At 43.6% G+C, this 23,764-nt stretch overlaps 1 protein-coding gene across 2 annotated transcripts in view; it reads left to right on the top strand.

The window, feature by feature from the left end:
• Positions 1 to 23,290, top strand: part of SDSL (serine dehydratase like) — a 34,026-nt gene extending 10,736 nt beyond the window's left edge. Inside the window, exons 1-8 of one of the 2 annotated variants that reach the window (XM_088457237.1) lie at positions 1,381 to 1,541; positions 11,968 to 12,144; positions 17,615 to 17,654; positions 17,845 to 17,984; positions 18,894 to 18,982; positions 19,852 to 20,082; positions 21,743 to 21,867; positions 23,069 to 23,290. In XM_088457237.1, coding sequence (XP_088313363.1) covers positions 11,986 to 12,144; positions 17,615 to 17,654; positions 17,845 to 17,984; positions 18,894 to 18,982; positions 19,852 to 20,082; positions 21,743 to 21,867; positions 23,069 to 23,262 — 978 coding nt within the window. In that variant the 5' untranslated portion in view covers positions 1,381 to 1,541; positions 11,968 to 11,985 and the 3' untranslated portion in view covers positions 23,263 to 23,290. Of the gene's footprint in view, positions 1 to 1,380; positions 1,542 to 11,967; positions 12,145 to 17,614; positions 17,655 to 17,844; positions 17,985 to 18,893; positions 18,983 to 19,851; positions 20,083 to 21,742; positions 21,868 to 23,068 lie in introns of those variants that run through there. The other variant, XM_088457236.1, reaches the window with a different exon arrangement.
• Positions 23,291 to 23,764: the final 474 nt, after the last annotated feature.

Genomic DNA, 23,764 nt, shown 5'->3' with positions numbered 1-23,764 from the left:
ATGAAAGAATGATTTTTTCTACCAAATTTAGTAGCAGATCACAAATCGTTCGTAAAGCATTACATCATCGATGGCCGTTATTAACATCAGATCCCGACCTTAAGATGAAGAATGTACCACCTCCAATGCTTGCCTATAGGAGGAATGCCAATTTGAACCAGTTACTTATGAGACCAACGCTATCCCCTATGAAATCTCGGGGGACGGATTGGCTGTTGAAACAAAAACCTGGGTGTGTGAGCTGTGGGAGTTGTATCACCTGCAGGAGTTTACTTGTGGGTCCTACTTTCCCACATCCGCACACCGGGAAACAACTTAGGATCAACTATAGGTTACATTGCCAAATGGAGTTTGTTATTTATGTTGTAACATGCCCCTGTAGTCTCTATTATGTAGGCCTGACCACTAGACCATTCAGGGAACGAATGGCCAATCATCGATCTTCTATCAGGGCTGCATTACAAACACGCAGCACTGATAAACCTGTAGCCCGACATTTTCTTCTTTTTGATCACCAGATATCGATGTTACGGTGTCGCCTCATTGATTGGGTTCCACCATTGGTTAGGGGTGGTGACCGTATTAAACGGCTTCACCAAAGGGAAAGTTTTTGGATTAGTAAGCTCGATACTGTGGCACCAAGTGGTTTAAATGAGATCAACCATCTGTCTGTGGTTTTACCTTAACATTGTTTTCTCTGATGTTTCCCATATTCTGCATATTGGTTTGTTTATTCTGCATTATCGTACACATTTATCGTTTAGTTTTCTCTTTCTTTCTTCTTTTTTTATTATATTTTCAATTGTGATATGTTTATATTTCTGCTGCTATTCTTGCGTAGCGTTATTTTTATGATTGGCTGCCTAGTGACTTTGGTCACTACATATTGTTTATACACTAATGTACATTATTCTTCCATGCAGTATATCTCAGGGTCCCTGTTTGTACAACACGCACCTTATATGCGCTATATTTTGTGTTTATTTATGATTCATCAGCCCTAGCACTTACCAGCCTATCACCTTGAAGCCCTGTTGCCTTGGTTATGCGTCCAGCGTGTGCGCGCAGCCGTGTGCGAACCACATGGTGTAGCGTGCATCACTGCTGGACGTTTGGAGCGTGTCACGCTGAGCGCGCCAGCGATGGTGCGTCAGTGTGTTGCGCCGGAGGGTTGACACTGTGCGGGATGGACGGTGGATAACCTGATTGGTTCCTTACGCCCTCCGTACTTCATGGTCTTGGCTGTTGTTTTGATAATTAACATGCTGGTAAGTGGCTGGTTACTTATTTGCTTGATTACTGATTGCCTACCAGGTATGAGTGTGTTGGCTATATAACAGGGCCCTGGGAGACTGCACTATGTACTATCCGATGTGCTTAGTTAGTCTGTGACTTCCGTAGACCCAGGATGTATTGGTGATTTTTGGATTGCTGCACCTTGAGAATGGCCCTTGTCTGGGCCGAAACGTCGGTATTTTGTAGCACCTATGAACTACTAATTTGATGCTCTGATTAAAAATAAGCTGATCTTCTATTTTTTGGTGAGTGCCCTCATTCCACGTTCTTTTTTGTGTGTGGTATTTGTGTATATATATATATATATATATATAAAACTAGCAACTTGCCATGGCATTGCACGGGAGCAATTTAATCTCGCCAAAGCCCCCAACGACTCAAAACAACCTGTCACCACAGGCATCTGCATCTCACCACAAACCTCTGCTTTTCACTCCTGCCCCCAGCATCTCACCAGTGTCGTCACACCAACTGCTGATCTGCAGCTGGCTGGGGCCCGACAACTGGGATGTGCTGGGAAGGACAGGAGGATCATAGATGAGAGATTTATAATGCAGCTACCGTAAGCACTATCAGCAGCATGTCCCCAGGCCTGGGGTACATGTGCATATTTCCGCAGCCTCCATGCCCACCCCTCTCTAGCTTCCAAACATGGTGATCAGCAATGTCCTCTTTGCACAATGTACTCTATATTTACTGGGCTCCCTGTTAACTTTTCTCACCATGGTGCCCCTGTGCGAGAACAGCTGACTTCAATGGGAGTTACTGAGACATCACGCTGAAGAGGGAGCACTTCATGGTGGAAGAGTGGTGGCCAGAGCCTGGACATTGAACTCCGATGGTTACTAAACATCGATGTTTTTTTTTTATGGTAGTACATTTACCAGTTGATGGTGGCGGTCCGATGTTTGTCACCATCAAATGGAAATCATTTAATGGTGTTCTGATGGTGGTTATTTTTAAAATTCCTGATAGCTATGCCTTCCCAGGCTCCTTCCTGGCTACTGTGTCTGCATCAGGGCATCTTCATGGGTTCGTTGGAGGCTGTCTCTCACTCTCTGTCTACCTAAGACATGACCTGCTCAGTCCCTGACTCCCCTCCATAGTCTGCTGCTAAGCAACAGGGTACATTGTTATCTCTGATGCTCTCACTGGGCCTGATTCAGCAAGGAATGCACTCGGCCGCTGCGTGTATATGCTAATCAATGCATACGCAGGGCAACCGCAGCATAAGATGCAGACGCCCAGCACTACACAATGCTGCCCACTTCCCCTTACTCAAAGCCTGAGTAGTCCGCAAGACAGCGGAAACATCGGTGACATCGAGAACCATCTCACCCATATGCACAATAGAGGTTGACTTGATGTCGTGCAGGATTTTGGCCACTTCCTACATGTATCGAGTTGTCTGGCGGCATATGCCGCCGCACTGCCTTAATTATGCACGTATAATGGCGTCCCAACACACAGGCACGCCTGTGTTCACCCAACCATCCCCCGTCACCACCCACAAATGGCACTTCCTGTCAATCAATATTTGAAGGGTCTTGCATACACACTGCGTGTAGTCTGCGTACTCTTACCCGATCACACTGGCTAGTTTGTGCACGCACAGTGCAATGCATACGTACACGTAGTGCGAAAACATCGGCCGAGTACGTGCATTTTCTCACTTGCGTTCCTTGCTGAATCAGGCCCATTGTCTCTCGCTGTTCAGCACCCTGGCCAGCTCCTATACAGCAGATTGGTGCAAAATTTTGTTCTGTGACTGCTTCACTAAAATCATCACTGCTTGGCTTCCTTTTGTCACAGATGAATCCATCACAATCCATCCAGTTATTCAAGAGATTAGTCTGAAATAGGCAGACCCCTAACCGGGTACTTTATTTTATATATAAATATAGAGATACATACAGACACACTAAAGCTGCCCATCCACAAGGTGATTAAACCTAGCGATGGAGCGATAACGACGGTCGTTATTGCACCATCGCCTGGTAATCGCCCGCAAATCGGGCAGCAAAAGGTTAAAAACGACCAGCGATGCGCGTGCCTGCTGATCGTTTTTAACATCAATCATCGCCCGAACATGAGGGTCAACCTGATGACCACTGTCAGGTTGCCATGTTTGGGGACGATTGATCTGCATACATTGAACGTCTGAACGTTTAGTGTATGCACTTCACCCTGCGGGAGACATCTCCCGCATCGTTAAGTGGATGGGCAGCTTAAGGGGACAAGTCAATTGTTTGTGGATATTGTAGCTCCATCTAAAGTGCCAAGAGCTATTCAATTACTATGCACAACTAGCCCAGAGGCTGCACTTATTGCGGATATCTGCTCACACCCTCCTGAGGTGCGAGCAGAAATCTGCTTTAAGTAGGGCTTCAAGCTGGTAACAAGTGCTGGGTGCACCATAACTGCAGTGCGCCCAGAAAAAATGCTTAATCTCATGCATTCTCGTGTGAGAAAGGGGCCATTGTGGGAATAAGTGAAGTCTCGGGGCTGATTGTGCATAACAATTGAATAGCTCCCAGGCACTTTAATTAGGATCTACAATACACACAGACAGCTGAATCCCCCCTTAGTTCCACACACATATTATAAATAACAAAATGGTTATCCAAATAACAAAATGGCACCCCTCGCGCCCAATTTTGGATTACCACGAGTATGCGCGCTCCCGATACCTCCGGTATCCAATAAAAAAAGTGGTTGCGGGGTTTTCATAGCTGAAAACCCAGCATCGCGTAAAAAAATAAATAAAAATTTTACTTACCTGCCCGGTGGCCTCCCCTCCATCTTGTCACTGGGTAGGGGGCTGCAGGGGGTTCCAGGGGTTGGTGGGAGGCTCCAGGGGCTGGTGGGAGGATCAAGGGCTGCTGGGTGATGTAGTACTCCGAGCGCCCGTTACAGGGAGGAGACACACACAGGGGGGTTGCATACACAGACTCACTCATATACAGTCACACACATTGACATACTCACCCTGCTGCAGGAGACCGGGTCCCAACGCTGGATGCAGAAGACGCCGCCTCGGAAGGTGAGTAATTAAGGACTAATTAAGCTAATTGGAAACTCCCAATTGCTGACTTAGTCCTCATGGGGTGTTATACCGGGGTCCCAGAGCAAGTTTCGCTGATTTTTCCTAAAATTAACGATTTTAGGAAAAATGAGACTTGCTCTAGAGGTACGAGAAAAAAGACAGCGTGATTTCTGTAGAAATCACTACTTCCCATTTTGAGTAACGTAACTGAAAAGCAAAACCCCACGGCTGCGAGGAAAAAACCTTCGCCTCAGTTTTTAAAAAAAATCCCGACTGCAATTGAATATGCATGGCACTTCTAGCTCTTGTAAGCAGGGCCCTCTTTCCCATTGTGGTCTCTGTAAAATAATGTAATCTCTGAATTATAATTATGTATACTTGTAAAGTTGGTAACTTGTCTGTAACTGTCCTGTCTGATCACCCAAATTTTGCTTTATGTTCCATCCAATATGTATGATTTTAAGGAATTTTTGTTGCATTATATTAATAATAATAATAAAAATAATTTTATTGTTTGTATGTGCCCCAATGTTTTGCGTGGGTTTCAAACAGGACCTCTGGTCTCTTTCCACAATTCTAAAACTGGGTATACACTGATAGATATATCGCCCGCTCGTTTGAATGGGCGATATGTTTATAGTGCATCGCCGTGTGTGTACAGCAGATATGTCTGTGAACGACTTACAGTCAGGTGCATAAATATTGGGACATTGACAGAATTTTCATATTTTGGCCTCTATTCACCACCACAACGGCTTTGAAATGAAACAAACAAGATGTGCTTTAACTGCAGACTTTCAGATTTAATTTAAGGGTAATTACATCCAAATCAGGTGAACGGTGTAGGAATTACAACGGTTTCTATATGTGCCTCCCACTTTTTAAGGGGCCAAAAGTAATGGGACTATCAACTCAAAAGCTATTTTATGGACAGGTGTGCGCTATTCCCTCCTTATTTCATTATCAATTAAGCAGGTAAAAGCTCTGGAGTTTATTCTAGGTGTGACATTTGCATTTGGAATCAGTTGCTGTCGACTCTCAATATGAGATCCAAAGAGCTGTCACTATCAGTGAAGCAAGCCATCATTAGGCTGAAAAATCAAAACAAACCCATCAGAGAGATAGCAAAAACATTAGGTGTGGCCAAATCAACTGTTTGGAACATTCTTAAAAAGAAAGAACACACCGGAGAGCTCAGCAACACCAAAAGACCCGGAAGACCACGGAAAACAACAGTGGTGGATGACAGAAGAATTATTTCCCTGGTGAAGAAAAACCCCTTCACAACAGTTGGCCAAATCAAGAACACTCTCCAGGAGGTAGGTGTATATGTGTCAAAGTCAACAATCAAGAGAAGACTTCACAAGAGTGAATATAGAGGGTTCACCACAAGATGTAAACCATTGGTGAGCCTCAAAAACAGGAAGACCAGATTAGAGTTTGCCATACAACATCTAAAAAAGCCATTACAGTTCTGGAACAACATCCTATGGACGGATGAGACAAAGATCAACTTGTACCAGAGTGATGGGAAGAGAAGAGTATGGAGAAGGAAAGGAACTGCTCATGATCCAAAACATACCACCTCATCAGTGAAGCATGGTGGTGGTAGTGTTATGGCGTGGGCATGTATGGCTGCCAATGGAACTGGTTCCCTTGTATTTTTTGATGATGTGACTGTTGACAAAAGCAGCAGAATGAATTCTGAAGTGTTTCGGGCAATATTATATGCTCATATTCAGTCAAATGCTTCAGAATTCATTGGACGGCGCTTCACAGTGCAGATGAACAATGACCCAAAGCATACTGCAAAAGCAACCAAAGAGTTTTTTAAGGCTAAAAAGTGGAATGTTATGCAATGGCCAAGTCAATCCCCTGGCCTGAATCTGATTGAGCATTCATTTCACTTGATGAAGACAAAATTGAAGGGAAAATGCCCCAAGAACAAGCAGGAACTGAAGACATTTGCAGTAGAGGCCTGGCAGAGCATCACCAGGGATGAAACCCAGTGTCTGGTGATGTCTATGCGTTCCAAGCTTTGCAACAAAGTATTAAAAAGTGAAAGTTAGATTTAGGATTGTTTAGTTTGTCCCATTACTTTTGGCCCCTTAAAAAGTGGGAGGCACATATAGAAACCGTTGTAATTCCTACACCATTCATCTGATTTGGATGTAATTACCCTCAAATTAAATCTGAAAGTCTGCTGTTAAAGCACATCTTGTTTGTTTCATTTCAAAGCCATTGTGGTGGTGAATAGAGGCCAAAATCTGAAAATTCTGTCAATGTCCCAATATTTATGCACCTGACTGTAGTTCACAGACATATCTGAGCTGCTGTGCAGCACAACAGATAGCCGACATATCTCAAATATATATCGGTCATCTGCTGGTGTGTACGGATGCCCGGCGATTGCGGTGATTGACAGCTCAACTGGACGGGCAATTTAAATGCCCGCCCATTTGAGCTGTCAAGCCCGGCACATCGGGCAGATGAATTGGTAAGTGTGTATACACTTACCAAATGTCAGATAGGTTGGCGGGTCTGCCAAAAGATCGACCCGTCGACCTATTGTGTACCCAGCTTAAAACACTGTTAATTAGCTGCAGAAAAAATTGACCCTAGTGTGTGTGTGTTAGGGAATTGAAACCGTAAGCTTCAGCGGGGCAAGACCTAATGCAAATTATTAAATATGCTAGGTACTGTGTAATATGGTGGTGGAATTTAGATAAATTATAATAAATCTACATCAATTAAAGATCATTTTTAGCTCTACTACTTGTATGGAATGTGCATTATGGGCAATCCTTATCAAATTGCACTGGAAGAATGCTGTCAATTTCAGGTCAGTGTGCTCAGCTAATCATATGATCCATTCCTGACTCTGCAAAACATAGATAAGTGCTTAGCTCCTGGGTGAAATGAGCACAAAAGTCAACACCAGACCAGAATAACACACTGATAATGACATGTCATATCAACATCTGTGCCTGCAGTTCTAGGTGATCACCAGACCCCACAACATTATCAGTCTTATTAATCTGTGAAACCTAAAATGTGCCTTAAGGCTGGGTGGATTGTTCAGAAAGTTACATATTTAACAGATTTGACAGGTTTTTACTAAATAGATTATTGTTTTTCTATTCAGTGACAATTTGAAACAAAAGAAAGAAAAAGAATGGCCTATTATAGCTACAGTATCTAGTGCCACTTCTGAAGACAATAACTAAATAGGTTTTATTTACTATACTGGACATGTTTACAGTAGACTCTAATAACCCTGTGACAAAGATATTAGAATTAACTATTATCTCCGTCCCTCAGAATGGGTGTATGCAGACACTCCCATTAGAACCTTGATCTGAAAGTAATGTTTGTCTGACTATAGTTGGAGTGTGACTTTCTGAGGTATAGTATTATTCTAAGTTCTCTTTATAATCAGGTTATTTAAGTATTACAATCTATATATTATTCATATGTTGCTGCAAACTGTGGTCATTATCCAGATCAGTTTCTTCACAACATGGAAATAAGATTAAATTAATAAACAATATATAATATATCCATCCATGTGCTTTACTTTGCAGTGCTGTTCTTAGTATTAGTGAAATACAGTAAGATGTAAATAACATACCATTATGTAGTATGCAAAGAATCAATGTGAAAGTAATCAGAAAAACATACGACTACAGCTTTGGCCACACGTGAGCTCTAGTCCTGTATTATCTATGTCAGAGGTGGGCTGCCTGAGATTGCCTGCTGAGTAGTTCCAGAACAGCTGTTGAGACAGAGGTTACACATCGGTAACATAGATAATACAGAGATCATGTGTGGCTGGACAGTCCTAGTCGTATGAGGAAGTACTGTCACACTAGACACCGGATTCATAGTTCAGCAAAGTTTGCATACTGCATAGGGCAAGTTATGTCACTAGGCAGTGCCGGATTACCAAATAAACTGAGTAGGCACCGGCCTATGGGCCCCGTGCCTTTAGGGGCCCTGTGACAACGGAACAAAATAATATTGATTTGATGTTGAAAGAAAATTACAATCAAACTTTGTTTGTTTCCAAAAGATAGAAAAAATGAATCAACTCATAGAAACGAAAACTTTACATTAAAGACTCTATAGAGAAAATACTGTAATGAACCAACTTAATCTGGGTACACACTAAACGATGTTCGTACCCAGCGATCAGACAGACGACCCTCTTGCCGACGGACCGACCGCTCGATATGTTGGCCCCTGCCGCATCCCACTGCGGGTTGTAGTAGGCATGCTGGCATGCGGGATGCCGACGGTCTGAATACTGGTGTCGAAATCCCGACAGGTCGGGATCCTGGCACCATTATCCCAACCGTCGGCATCCCAAAGGTAAGTATTGGGGTGTTGGGGGGAGGTTAGGGTTAGGGTGCAGGGTTAGGCAATAGGGGGAGGGTTAGGCACCAGGGAGGGGGTGTTAGGTTTAGGGTGTGGAGAGGGGAAGGTTAGGCTTAGGTACTAGGGGGGAGGTTAGGGTTAGGCACCAGGGAGGGTTAGGGTAGGGGTTAGAAAAACACTTACCTGTCTCCCCTTTGGATGTTGGGATTTCATACCCAACCCCCCACTCCCTGGGGTCTTCAGCCGCATCGTCATGTTGAGCTGCATGTAGAGCCACCCTTATGACACTGCTGATGACCCCACGGGAGAGCGCACTGCCCGACATAGTGGGTATACACTGCACAATTTCAACGATTTGTTATTCCGATTAGTTGGAAATCGTCAAATCAGCCAAAATATCATCTAGTGTGTATCCAGCTTTAAAGTACATAACCCATAGACATCAGATTCCCATTACAGTTTGTCTCTTAAAAGTTCATCTTCTGTCAGCTGTCAGTTTGTAAAAAAATGTTCAGTCCAACCTACGTATGGTTTATTAAATTTGTTGGTTGGTAGAATTAAAATCGTATTACGAGTTAATTTGCAAGGGGGCCCCTAGATTTCGACTGAAGGGGCCTCCGCAGGGTTTAATCTGGCACTGGCAATAGGGTATACTAATAGACATTATTGTGTCTAGATGTATATGTACAAAATAACAAGGGCAAATAAAAACATCTATACAGCCTATATTATTTGATCAGATCATGTTTTACAAATTATCATCTCTGACATACTACAAGCATCCTGTTTTACTTTAATGATTATCACATGCTTGTTCCACCATATACTGTATACCCAAAAATAGATTACATTTTATTTTATATTTATTTAAAAAAAAAGCTTGAGGAAAATATTTTATCGTTCCAGAAGTAAAAGATGAATTGATAAATTGTGGATGGAATTATTGTAAAATATATGAGATTTATTTCTGAAGATTGGTAGAATATGGGTAAGGCGCGCTCTCTAGTGGTTGAGGGAGTGTGTAATGTTGGTAGGTAACAGTGAAGTATGTAACAGAGAGACTTAAACGGTGGTGTTGGGTCAAAGGCTTTATTAAGTAGGCACAATGCTGCTTGAGAACGAATGACCCAGGGGCAGTGGGGGTAGAGCAGAATGGTTGCACGGGGGGGAAGGTGGGTGGACCCTTTTAGGGGGCTCCTTACCGTGCAGTTCTGGACCAGCACGTTGTCCCTGCTGGACCTTTGGTCAACAGTCTTAACGCCTGGCAATGTGGTGGTGGAAGTCTGTTTGGGGTTGATGGTGTAGCGGCGTCCCGCAAAAGGTACAACTTACCGAAACGCGTTGGAGATCCACATCAGCCACCGTCACAGAATCGCAACCCGGAACCCCACCACCACCGTTTAAGTCTCTCTGTTACATACTTCACTGTTACCTACCAACATTACACTCTCCCTCATCCACTAGAGAGCGCGCCTTACCCATATTCTACCAGTCTCTATCTCAGGTAGGAACGGGTACTCCTACCATAGGCGCAGCACTCTCACACTCCCAACCCCCTTTCCTTCCAGATACACGCACATTTCCTCTCCCGACCTCTCCCCCCCTCCCTCCCCCCCCTCCACTCCACTCCTACAGTCATACCAGTGAGCGCGGTTCACCTTCCTTTATCCCCTTATTTCTGAAGATAATATAACTCGGGGGGGAATAAAATACATTATTGGTTCAGATTTTCATTTTGGGCAACATAATTATTTCTAGCATTTCTTGGGAGTGTCTGGTCTGTGTACAAGGCTTGGAGTAAAATCGTATTGGTGGCTTACAGGTACAGAACTAGACAATAGGAATGCCAGGGATATCACCCATCATATTTATTACAGATTGACCCTGCACAGTCTGCTTTCCTATGCATGTTTGGGTATGGAAGCTTTTAGAATTGTAGTGCCAATGTACACACTATGGGGTATATTTACTAAAGTGCAGGTTTATAGAAGTGGAGATGTTGCCCATAGTAACCAATCAAATTCTGCTTATCATTTATCTAGCACCTACTAGAAGATAATAGCTAAAATCTTATTGGTTGATATGGGCAACATCACTTCTATAAACTTGCTACTTAGTAAAAATACCCTAGGAGTCTTTACTGGGATTGTGGTATGTACCTTATAATACTGTCTCAATTAAGAAGGCTGCATCAATTAATAGAACACATGCATATGGACCCTGGGATCCTGGGGGCCACACCACACACCCTGCACCCATACAATTATATCTTTCTGTCCAAGGTCCAGCGCTGCAGACAGAAATCACCAGAAAAATGTAGCGGTACCCAATTTCCCAGAGATTTGTGCATTTGCAATAGAGAAGTCGCCAGGAATATAGTGCAGATGCCATGTTCCCGGAGACCAGCACATGCGCAGTAGATTATGGCACAAAGTGTGTGACTACTGCTCCCGAAGAGAAGAGGGCCCACACGGAATCTGTACACTTGCCCCTCCTCTCTTAAACCACCCATGTGACTGGGATATATTAATCATTTATGAGGGATAGGAGTGAAAATCAATTCAATCAGTCCAGCAGCCAGAATAGGACTATGGTCATTATCAACTCCAGACTCAGGTCCCTGCATCTTTGTACAATGCTTGGATTTGCAAAGCCTTAGGTGGGCGTCTCAATGCATCCCTCGGAGTCTGCGACATTTGCATATTTTGTCGCAGCTTTGTACAAAGACGTGCCAGCCGTGGCATTAGTGTACACCTACGTCCAGTCATCTTTACATTAAAATAAGATTTTTTATCTACTTTTCTCCTAGTCTGGAGCGGCATACTAAAATCCGTGTGAACTCCCATTGAGGCTTTCGTTAACTCAATGGATTACTAATTGAATATCAAAAAGTTGTGGCCTCAGGTTTTTAACCAGCGTTAAGCAATCCCTTCCCTCCCCGTGTCAGCCAGTAACCAGTGACATCTCCTTTGGCAGACATTACGGCTTCTAGTCACTGTAGCCAGCAAAGATTCTTTGTATAGCACTTTTTCCCACTTATCATTGCAGAACTTTTAAGTAGACCTGGTGTCTTATACTTAGCAATAGAGAGACACGTACTATCAGTAAATACATATTGAGTAATTATAGTACATTTAGTACATTAGTAACTGACTCATTCTAATACAGATTAGACACTCTTTTTATGAGTTGAGATAAATGTACCAATAAAAGTTAAAAAGTAATCTGTGTCTCTTCTAACAATGCAGCCAGTGATCCCAGCAGTGATGGATTCCCAAGATGAAACTCCGTTCCACATTGTCACTCCACTGAAGGAAAGTTTTGCTCTGTCTAAGGTAGCTGGGACTCAGGTCCTCATGAAGCTAGAAAACATCCAACCAATGGGATCCTTCAAAATACGTGGTATAGGACACTTCTGTCAGAAGGTATGATGGCCAAACATGATGGTTGTTTGCTTTTAAATGAGCTCTAATTTATATTTAAAGTTAAAATTATCTATTGAAGAAAAACATTAAGGGGCATATTTATCATAATTCGTCATTCCAATTCCATTTGCAGGGGATAATACCTCTGCAAATTTTGTATCTAAAATACAAACATTACGCCAGAATGGATTAAAGTAAAAGTGACAGGACAGCAGTTGTGGAAAAGAGCTGTCCTGGCGATTACTTACACTTTTCGGAAAAGCACGTATCAGTCTTCGCAAAGACTGCACCTTCCGAATAAATGTCACAATTGCAGATTGTTACATTGCAGAGTACTGCATTTCCCTTTAGAGATAAGAGAAATACGGTAATGGTCCAGACCTGGTGCAAATTTTTTTGTCAGGGAGTAGATCTTGGGAATCTCCTCTTAATTACTTTTTTTTCATCATTAAGAAACTTAAATGTGGGGTTTTGCATTTTATTAGTAAAGAATGTTTGATAAATATACCTGTAAGAATTAATGATTTTTTTGTTTAGTTGAACCTGGGTTGTCAGTTTAAAAGGGATACCTACGATTTATACAGTTTTTGTGACTGGCAGATTGGGAACAAATGGGATGGTGAGATGTAAACTTCTGGTAATCATCTCACCTACATCCCGTTAGTCAGCCATTGTATGTGTGTAAATTATATTTGTCCCTTATAAAAGATATGAGTTGGTAAACCTACTTCAAATACCTTTAAACATGCATGCAGTTATAGACCACCTGTCTTATATTTAATGTGTGTAATACACGGGGGGGGGGAGAGGTATCAAGCCTTGGAGAAACATGAAGTGGAGAATTTGCCCAAAGCAACCAATTAGCTTCTGTCATTTTATAGATGCACCCATCAACCATGACATTGAAACCACCTGCCTAACATTGTGTAGGTCCCCCTTGTGCTGCCAAAACAGCTCTGACCCATCAAGGCATGGACTCCACAAGGGACTCCACAAGACCTCTGAAGGTGTCGTACTCGTTAGCAGCAGATCTTTTAAGTCCTGTAAGTCGTGAGGTGGGGCCTCCATGGCTAGCACTTGTTTTTCCAGCACATCCCACAGATGGAAATTTAGAGGCCAAATCAACACCTTGAACTCTGTGTCACAACTCTCGCATGGATTATGGATGTGGCCTGTATTTAGGGAGTTGGCTAGACCTATGCCTACGGCGCGGAGTCTAATATGCCGGCGGTATTCACCAAGGACACTCGCAAGAAGGTATGGACTTGGCTGCATCTGACACACAGGTCACGGCCCTCAGGATAGGTTCCCTTAGGTGCTGGTAAACTCTGGATGCAGCAGAGAATACGTACAGCTTAGTCGACAGGCCGGGTAAGAACCAAACGGATTAGATGGTACCAGGGAGCAGGCGAAAACAGGTCACAGGGAATAGCCAAAATCAAAACCAGATATCAGATGCAGTACCAGGAGTCAGGTGAAATTAGGGTCACAAACGAAGTCAAGGTCAGAAACAGGTAATGGATTATCACAGGAATGCTGGAGTATGGTAAATGAGCCTATACTCTGGCACAGGAGTGTTTCCAGAAACTTCCTTTTAAAGGCAGGGATAGAATAGGCGCCTCTGGTGGCAACATCAAAAGAAGTGCACTGGCCCTTTAAATCTTCTTGCAGAACAGCGCATGCGCCTCTAGAGGAGCCGCGGCCGCCTGCACACAGCTGCAACAGCGGGAGCCGGAAGCAGCCAGCGCCGGGATCTCCCTGCTGCCTTCCGCCGAGGGACGGAACAAAGAGCTGGAGGAGGCTTTGTTGGCAGCGGGTACCGGGTTCTCCCCGCCAGCTGCTCGCCGGAAAACCAGTGCTGCCAGACCCAGTAAGAGATATCCGGGGTCCGGCACACTGTGACACTCTGTCATGTTCCTCAAACCATTCCTGAACATTTTCACAGTGTGACACGGAGCATTATCCTGCTGAGAGGCCACTGTCACCAAGGAATATCACTGCCATGAAGGGGTGTACTTGATCTGCAAGAATTTTTAGGTTGGTGGTATGTGAAAGAGTAGCTTTCACACAAATTTCAGTATCAAAGGTTTACCAGCAGAACATTGCCCAGAGCATCACACTCCTCTGCTGGCTTACATTCTTCCCATTGTGCATCCTTGTGTCTATTCTCCAGGTAAGTGATGCTTTCATCAGACCAGTCCACTTTCTTCCATTGCTCCATTTTCCAGTTCTGACACTCACATGTCCATTGAGGGGATATTTTGGTGGTGGACAGGGGTCACCATAGGCACTCTGCCTGGTCTGCAGTTACAAAGAACCTGATGCAGCAAAGCTGCCATGCACTGTGTGTTCTAAAACCTTTCTTTCATAGCCAGCATCAACTTATTTAAGAATTTGTGCTACAGTAGCCCTTCTGTGGGATAGGACCAGACAGGCTAGCTTTTGCTGTCCATAGCACATCAAGGAGCCTTAGGTGTCCATGATCCTATCGCCAATTCACCATTTGTCCTTCCTTGGGCCACTTTTGGTAGGTACTAACCACTGCATACCAGGAACACCCCACAAGACCTATCATTTTGGAGATGCTCTGTCCCAGTTGTCTTACCATCATAATTTGGCTTTTGTCAAAGTAACTCATATCCTTATGCTTATCGATTTTTGCTGCTTTCACCACAAATGTAAGAACTGATTGTCTACTTGCTGCCTAGTATATCCCACCCCTTTACAGATGCCGTTGTAATGTGATAATCAATGTGTTCACTTCATCTGCCAGTGGTTTTAATGTGATGGCTAGTGGTAAATGATGGTGTAAATGACAGTTAAAACTGATTGATTGCTATATGCAACTTCTCTACTCTATCTCTTTTGAAGGTTTGATAAATCTTCCCTCTAGTACTTTGAGTAGTTCTAGAAGCAGTTTCGAATGAAGACTACTTACTATCTAAAATAAAAACTTATATTGTGAATAAAACAAATGGAAATTGATATGGATACTATTTTCGTTCTCTATTAACAGAGGTTCCCAAACCTGATCCTCAAGGCACCCTAACAGTCAAGTTTTTAAGGATAACCATGCTTGGGCACAGGTGACCTAATTAGTACCTCAGTCGATTTGATTTAACCATCTGTGCTCAACCATGGATATGCTAAAAACCTGGACCATTTGGGAACCTCTGCTCTATTACATTAACATGTTTTTTTTTATCACATTTAATTGAGCCATTTCCATGTAGCAATTCAACCTTTTTTATCACCATTTATCACTGTCACTTGTTATAACATCTCAAGCACTATATCAATCACTGTTTATGTTGAGGAAACTGCTCTGCGCTGTCTACTCGTCCCTGCTGCTCGTGTTGCTGGGTCACCATAGTAACGCAGGTGTGCTGATGTCATGTGCATGACCTCTAACCTACTGTGCGCGACCTCTAACCTACTGTGCATGAGCACCTTCCTCTCTTTCCTCAATAGGACTAGGAGGTGCCCCTGAGTGTCAGTGTCACATATATATCATATGCACTGTGTCACCTTCTCTGGATATGATAGAAATGCGTGGTTCGGTTTTCCTGAAAAATTAACACACCCGAACTTAGTGGTTCCGAGTAGAACCGAGTCCCGGCTCCGGTCTGCTGTAAGTTCGGAACTCAGATTTAAAAACCGTATCTCGATGTTAACAGGTCCAAATTACATAAGTTTTTATCAATTTTAAAGTAAACAAATACCGAATCTGAACCAAAACACTTGAGGGTGGTTTTGCCAAAACTAAAACCATAACATTTGAGGGTGGTTCCAAAACACAGGGGTCCGCACTCATCTCTAGTACCATATACACCCCACTGCCACCACTGAGCGCATGTACAGGTGTGTGCCCCAGATACCCCACACCACCTGCATTAACTCATTCCTGTCTGGACCTGTTATACTATATGTCCCTATATTGGATACCTGCTGCATTAACCCTGTATTGACTCGCATCCTGTGTTCTACCTGGTTAATAAACCAATCCCTGCTTAAGCTATTCATCATGTGGACTGACCTCCATCACACACCGCTGATTCCTATCAACTATTGCTTCTGCCAATAGTTTACACTGATAAAAAAAAGCTGTTTTCTATGACTGATTATTCCATAAAACCAAAATCATTATATGTAAAATGTTAGAGCAATGTTAAGCTCTTGAAATTTATAATCCAAACAAACAGGGCCATCGCAACCGTTCATATAATAGGAAATATATAATGCCTTGTGCAGTCTCAAGATGCATGCATGCTTCTTTAAGCATGCATGTACAAAGAAACACACACAAGAGGCACAGAGAAGCGCACACGAGAGGCACAGAGAAGCGCACAAAAGATAGACAGAGAAGGGCACACAAGAGGCACAGGGAAGAGCACACAAGAGGAACAGGGAAGAGCACACAAGAGGCACAGGGAAGAGCACACAAGAGGCACAGGGAAGCGCACACAAGAGGCACAGGGAAGTACACAAAGGAGGCACAGAGAAGCACACACAAGAGGTACAGAGAAGCGCACACAAGAGGCACAGAGAAGCACACAAAAGAGGCACAGAGAAGCGCACACAAGAGGCACAACAGAGAAGAGCACACAAGAGGCACAGACAAGCGCACACAAGAGTCACAGAGAAGAGCACACAAGAGGCACAGAGAAGAGCACACAAGAGGCACAGACAAGCGCACACATGAGGCACAGAGAAGCGCACACATGAGGCACAGAGAAGCACACACACAAGGCACAGGGAAGCACACAAGAGGCACATGGAGGAGCACACAAGAGGCACATGGAAGCGCACACAAGAGGCACAGAGAAGTGCACACAAGAGGCACAGGGAAGCGCACACAAGAGGCACAGAGAAGCGCACACATGAGGCACAGAGAAGCACACACACAAGGCACAGGGAAGCACGCAAGAGGCACAGGGAAGCGTGCAAGAGGCACAGGGAAGAGCACACAAAAGGCACAGGGAAGTACACAAAGGACGCACAGAGAAGCACACACAAGAGGCACAGAGAAGTGCATACAAGAGGCACATAGAAGCGCACACAAGAGGCACAGAGAGGCGCACATAAGAGGCACAGAGAAGTGCACACAAGAGGCACAGAGAAGCGCACACAAGAGGCACAGAGAAGTGTACAAAAGAGGCACAGAGAAGGGCACATAAGAGGCACAGGGAAGCGCACAAGAGGCACAGGGAAGCGCACAAGAGGCACAGGGAAGAGCACACAAGAGGCACAGGGAAGTACACAAAGGAGGCACAGAGAAGCGCACACAAGAGACACAGAGAAGTGCACACAAGAGGCACAGAGAAGTGCACACAAGAGGCACAGAGAAGTGCACACAAGAGGCACAGAGAAGCGCACACAAGAGGCACAGAGAAGCGCACACAAGAGGCATGCACAGTCACTGCACTGGGAGAAAATAATGTTTTTATTTTATTTTTATTTTTTTCTGCAGTTGGCAAAGAAGGGATGTAAGAAATTTGTCTGCTCCTCAGGTACCTCAGTTATATCTTTGTGCTAAATATATAAATATAATCCTATTGATCTCTTCTGCAAGGTTCCCACCTTGTCTTTCTAGGTGAATGTTTTATCTTTCTCCATGTACATCTTTTTAAACACAAATTTCCCTATATATCTCACTGTCACTGTAAATGCAGTCTGATTTCCGTGCCTTCTCTCTCACAGGTGGGAACGCAGGTCTGGCAGCGTCATATGCCTGTAGTAAACTAGGGCTTCCTTCTACAATTGTTGTTCCTGAAACCACTCCTGAAAAAATCGTACATAAACTGCGAGAGCTTGGGGCAGAAGTGGTGGTGACAGGAAAGGTAATACATTGAATGGAAATAGGGGAATATTCATTCTGCATTTGTATTTATCCTATGGGTGGCAATTTGCAGCTACTGTGCATGCAACGGAACCTTTGTATACAACATTGTGCAACTACGGTTGATTAAAAATTGTACGCATCTCAGTCTGGTGCAGGGCTGGTGCAGGTGTGCACTTATGGTGATTGGATGGGAGAACTGCGTTCACATTTATTTAGAGCGCACAATGCAGCCACAGATTTGGCTGATTTGAGCACAACTCTAAATTAGGTCCATAATATGCAGCATCTCTTCGCAGTGTCAGGCTGGGACATTAAGGGACCACCAGGCAGAGACGTGCAGTCAGGGTAGGAAGGGTAGGCAGAGCCTCCACAGCTATACTCCATCCCCTATCATACTCCTTGTCATGCTCCAGAGTTTTGCAAAAAAAACTGTGTTGTTATACAGGTGTGCCTCCCCAGCCATTGACCTCACCACACATCACTGCCACAAGGGGTTTTCAGTAGTAAGGGCCCATGCTTAGGGGTGTGGTCAGCCACCAGAGGGTGTGTGGTCATCCACTGCAGCTGCTTGGCTAACCATTAGGCGAATCTTGGTGTAGTTTCTACAGAAGCGCACCTGGAACCCATGTTTATACATGGTCCTGCTCAGCAGGCAACTGACCCTCTAATAGAGTAACAATGCATAATTTAAGTGCACAGTCTGACACCTAGACAGTGGGGCTCGCCGTGAAATTAGCCTGTACCCCTGTGGGCCAGCCAACCCTGTCTCTTCGATTGACCACTGTTTGGAGGGAGGATTAAAAACCTTATTCAAACCGACACAGGTATGTATTCTATGGGACTGGGGCTGAAAAAAATATCAGATTAAACATTTTGTATAATGTCGTAATAAATAAATCTAACATAGGTCTGGGATGATGCTGATGCCTGTGCTCACCGCGTGGCCGAAGCTCCAGGCACTGTATACATCTCTCCATTTAACCACCCGCTACTTTGGTGAGTATATGGGACAAAACCAACTAGCAATCTGAGGCCTTATGTATTGCATTTATACTGCCCATGTTTTTCAGTATTTTGTCTTTTATGACTGAGGGCCGGCTACAGCACATGCGTGGTCAGTAGACCGCTCATGTGCAGGAGTCCAGAAAGAGAAGGGAAGAGACCACTGATGTGAAATAATGGCTTTACTTGTTCTTTTAAGGAATATCAGCCCATGTTTTTAAAGCGGCAATAATTTAAAAGCAACCTGCCAACCCCTCCACATCTCATCTGTTTAAAATAATGAAATGGAAAATTGTCACCCAAACTCAGTTCATGGGTAAATGTTTATCACATGTAAATAATACATGATTTACAAATTATAATACAAATAATGATTTTCAAACTATACATGATGTGTCCTCTGATATGGGCCTGTCCACAAGCTCGTTCTGACTGCACTACTGAAGAGCACTCTGGTTGTCTTTGGCTGGGACTACCATATATTCTGGTTTTCTAAAGACATTTCCAGATTTTGACACTTCAGATGTTTAATCACTGGATAATATTTATTTTTCTAAGTGTGGGTACTCACTGAGATGATGTCGGCACATCCAACTGGACAATATTGTAGACGGTCCTGTTGCAGGTAATGGAGGACAGAATGAAGTATTGTTCCATCATTCATTACCTCATTCTGATGTGTACCCAGGATCCGATATGTCGACCCGTCGGGTCGACATACCGGCTGGGTATACATTGCTCAGTGTGTAATCAGCTTAATATTCTAGTTAGCCCTGGAAATAATGTTTAGTTGACATGAAGACTGACACTTTGAAAAGAGAATGACTCCATATTAAAACAGGGTTTCTAACTCCTTTTTCTAGGGAAGGTCACTCCAGTCTTGTGCTTGAACTGAAAGCTTCAATGGGCTCTCAGAAACCAGGAGCGATTGTGGTTGCAGTTGGCGGTGGAGGTCTTCTGGCTGGATTGGTTGAAGGAATTACCAAGGTGGGATGGGCTGATGTGCCCATCATTGCTATGGAGACATTAGGAGCACATTGTCTGAATGCAGCAATCCAAGCAGGGAAATCAGTCAGTCTACCTGACATTACTAGGTAAGATAAAAATATTGGCTCTAAAGATTTATAAACAAGTATCTGTCATTATTAAAACATATCTGTGCCAGGGAAGGGGAAATGGGGAACAGAACTTTAGCACAATAGAAATAGTACAGATGATATAGTACAATTTATAGATTATCCACAATAATATTTACATTAACCTTAATCAGGGTATCATATAACACAAGTGGAGGTGCTCCCCCGAGAGTATATGAGCATTAGTAGAATGTCTTAGGAGTAAAAAGAAACTCTCATTGTTTCGGGGCGCTCAATTGAAATATTCCATATGAATCATAAAAACATAACATTTATTAGATATACTGTATATTAAAAATGAAAACTACCAAAATACACAAATCAGAAGCAGATCATTATAAAAACGAAAGTTAAAAGAATAATTTCACGTAAAGGAAAGCTGGTGAAATGTAACAGGGTAATTCAACAATAATGGTGTAGTAACCAATTATTATTCAAGATATACCATAGTCACAGTATCATAACCAATTAATGCTCAAGGTATATTACAATTGGAGGTGTGGTGACCAATCAACATATTAGCAGTCACAGTAATACTAGTTGCCACTTTTTACTGGTCATAATAACAGAAAAATTCCATAGCAGTGTATGTTAGAGTATGCAGGAGATATAGTTAGTCAAGCATAAATCATGACGTCTCCTGATAACCAAATGTGTTCAAAATGGGACACCAAACAGCCACATGTATTACCTGCCTCAGGTACCCCAAATAAATAGTATTGAGAAGGATAAGTAGAATTAGATCAGAGAAAAGACTACTCCCTTTACACAGTGGCAGGGTAGCAGCTGCTGCATATCATTGTAGCTAGTAGTGAGTGATATGTGAGCGTACTATCCGCTCACCGAGGGGTGACAATAAGTGTATTGAGCCCATCGGTGAGCGGATAGTACGTTCACAATAGCAATAGCGATTATGCAGCAGTCTCACTGCGAAGATATGCTGATTAATGCAATCTCAATGCCATACGCAGCCTAACACAAGGACGCCCACTTTACCTTACACACATCTGCAAGGCTGCGAAACCATCGGTAACATCGAGTACAATCGCAGCCTCACGCACACTTGCACAGGTCAGACCTTACTCAGGAATTGCTAACCTCATCGCACGCAGTGAGCCCAAGCTGCATATGGCATCACAGTGGCTAATTTATGCACGCTCCTGCAATGGCGTTCAAACACACTGGCACGCCTGCGTTTTGCCGATCTCCTCCCTGTCACCACCCCCAAACGGTACTTCCTGTCAATCACTCTGTGAAGGGTCTGCGTAGTCACTGCGATCGTAATCCCATTTGCAGTGGAGTCTTCACGCACGCGCACTGCGATGCATACGCATGCGCTGAACGCAACAATCTGATTGCATGCTCAATTGCAGTTGTGATCAGTAATGAATCAGACCCACAGACTACCAGACTTTTCCTGGGAAGAGAAGCACCTGTAAGGTTACAATGCACTAGTCTGTGTCTGACATCTGCACACTCATATTAGATTGGACAGACCAATTAACTGTGAGTGTGTTACTGTAATCCAGTCATTTACACTTGAGTACGATAGAGGGGCCTAGCCTTAGTCCCTTTACATGAAATGAAACACATATTTAAAAGTGTCTGTATCTTACAGCATTGCAAAGTGTCTTGGTGCAAAAACAGTATGTGACAGAGCATTGGAGTGTGCAAGAAAATACAGAGTCATATCTGTGACTGTGGATGATAGAGATGCTTTGCGGGCATTGGAGATGTTCTTAGGTAGGTAGAAAGTGCACAGCTATTCTACTATCCCATTTTCACTGTGTCTTTCTAGCGACTGCCTTCATTCATATAGTCTCTCTGCACACTCTTTAAAATTATACTTTTTATACTATTCTCCAAAGTGCACTATTCCTACTGTCTGCATATATATATACTCGTATATAATAAATACATATATATATATACATTTTGGCAGATAAATAATTTACTAACTTTTTTAAAGATTTGCAGAGCATTCACCTGAAATAATAATTTTTTTAAATTAATCTCATATATAGAAAACAGGAATAGCAGCAAAACTGAATCTAGAGTTGGGGATAGAGGGGCCCATTTATCAAAATGTATTTGAGGTAAAATCCTCAAAAACACACGTTTTCGGGGGATTACCTCAAATACTTTGTATCTCCCGGAGGTATGAAGCAGGGACCGCAGCAGGTATCTCCCTCTCCGATACCTGCTGTGATCCGTCCATTGCCGCTGGCAGCCGCCTCCCCAATAGGTTTCTATGGGGGAAGCGATGCTGCCAAATGTACCAATATCCAGAATGTGATGCATTCCAGATATTGGCCCCGGCAGCTAACGCCATATGAACATGGCGTTAGCCGCTGTAGCCTATGGGCTACACCGCTCACTATTATCTGGCGGAGGGATCCACCCGGAACCCTCCTCGGCTATGGCGGATATGCAGTCCATGGGACTGCTCAAGCGCACCACCCCCTGCAGTGGCCGGCCACTCTCCAGAGTCATCGCAGGGACGGGCTCCTTTTCGGAACCCGTGTCCCTGCATGTCCAGTATGATACGTCCGGCCGAAGAGATTGCTTTTTGTAATGTGATCAGGGGCGTTACTGGCATGCACTGATCACATTGCAAAAGTGATCAATGATAAATGGGCCCCAGAGTGAGATACACAAATCTAACCCTCTCTGCACTATTTAAATCTGCACCACCTGCTGTGCAATATGGCTTTACCATGATGCACAGTTACTGCTATATCTTGCTCTATTCCCGACTTTGAATCAGGCCCTTAGTTTATCTCCTGATTTCCTGGTTATACATTTGTACAGGAACTTACTATTGCCTGTCCTCCTTTACTTGCATCTCTCATGATGCTCCATCTATACACACACTCCTGCTCCTCTCTCCATGCCAGACGTAGAGTACTTTTCTCATACACTCTCTCTCATATATTTTTACCAGAGGATGAACTGATGCTAGTGGAGGCTGCATGTGGAGCTGCCCTTGCTGCAGTATACTCAGGACACATCCAGCGCCTACAGCAGGAGGGCAAATTGGAAAAGTCACTGGGGCCGGTGATAATGATAGTATGTGGAGGAAACGCAATTAGTTTGTCCGAGCTTCAGAATTTTAAATCTCAGTTGGGAATGGTCTGATCCTTCTAAATAAAATCATGTAACCTAATGGCTGTCTGTTCACTTGTGCTGCTTTAGCTAGCTGACAATACTCTGTTTATTCACTGGAGGGAGTCTGGACACCAACAAATACCTTCGCTGTCTCTGCAAACAAACGTTTGCAAGATTTCTATTAACCTCTGACCTCATTTCTAGCTATTGATCAATATAGCGCTCTTGTATTTTCTCTATGCCTTCTGGTCTTTTCATTTTTTCTCTCCCTGATTTAACAGTCTCCCAGCCCTGTGCTTCTGTCTCTCCTCCTCTCTCTTGATGAATTTCTTTCTACCATGAGTTCTCCTGCAGATTCTCTTTGGCATCAGACCCCTATAAATCATAACTCTCCAGCCAATATCTTATGTAAAAAGATACCTTGGGGCGGGGAAATCCTATTACTAGAAGGACCATTAATTATACCAAGTCAGCTCTCCCTCCAGTTGTAATACATTATCTACAAACCCTGTAGCACAGACAGTGGCCTTCT

The sequence above is a fragment of the Taudactylus pleione genome, unplaced genomic scaffold (assembly GCF_031769625.1).
Source record: "Taudactylus pleione unplaced genomic scaffold, aTauple2 ptg000749l, whole genome shotgun sequence".
Classification (NCBI taxonomy): domain Eukaryota; kingdom Metazoa; phylum Chordata; class Amphibia; order Anura; family Myobatrachidae; genus Taudactylus; species Taudactylus pleione.
The sequence above is the reverse complement of the archived record's forward strand: the minus strand, read 5'-3'. Positions and strand labels throughout refer to the sequence as shown.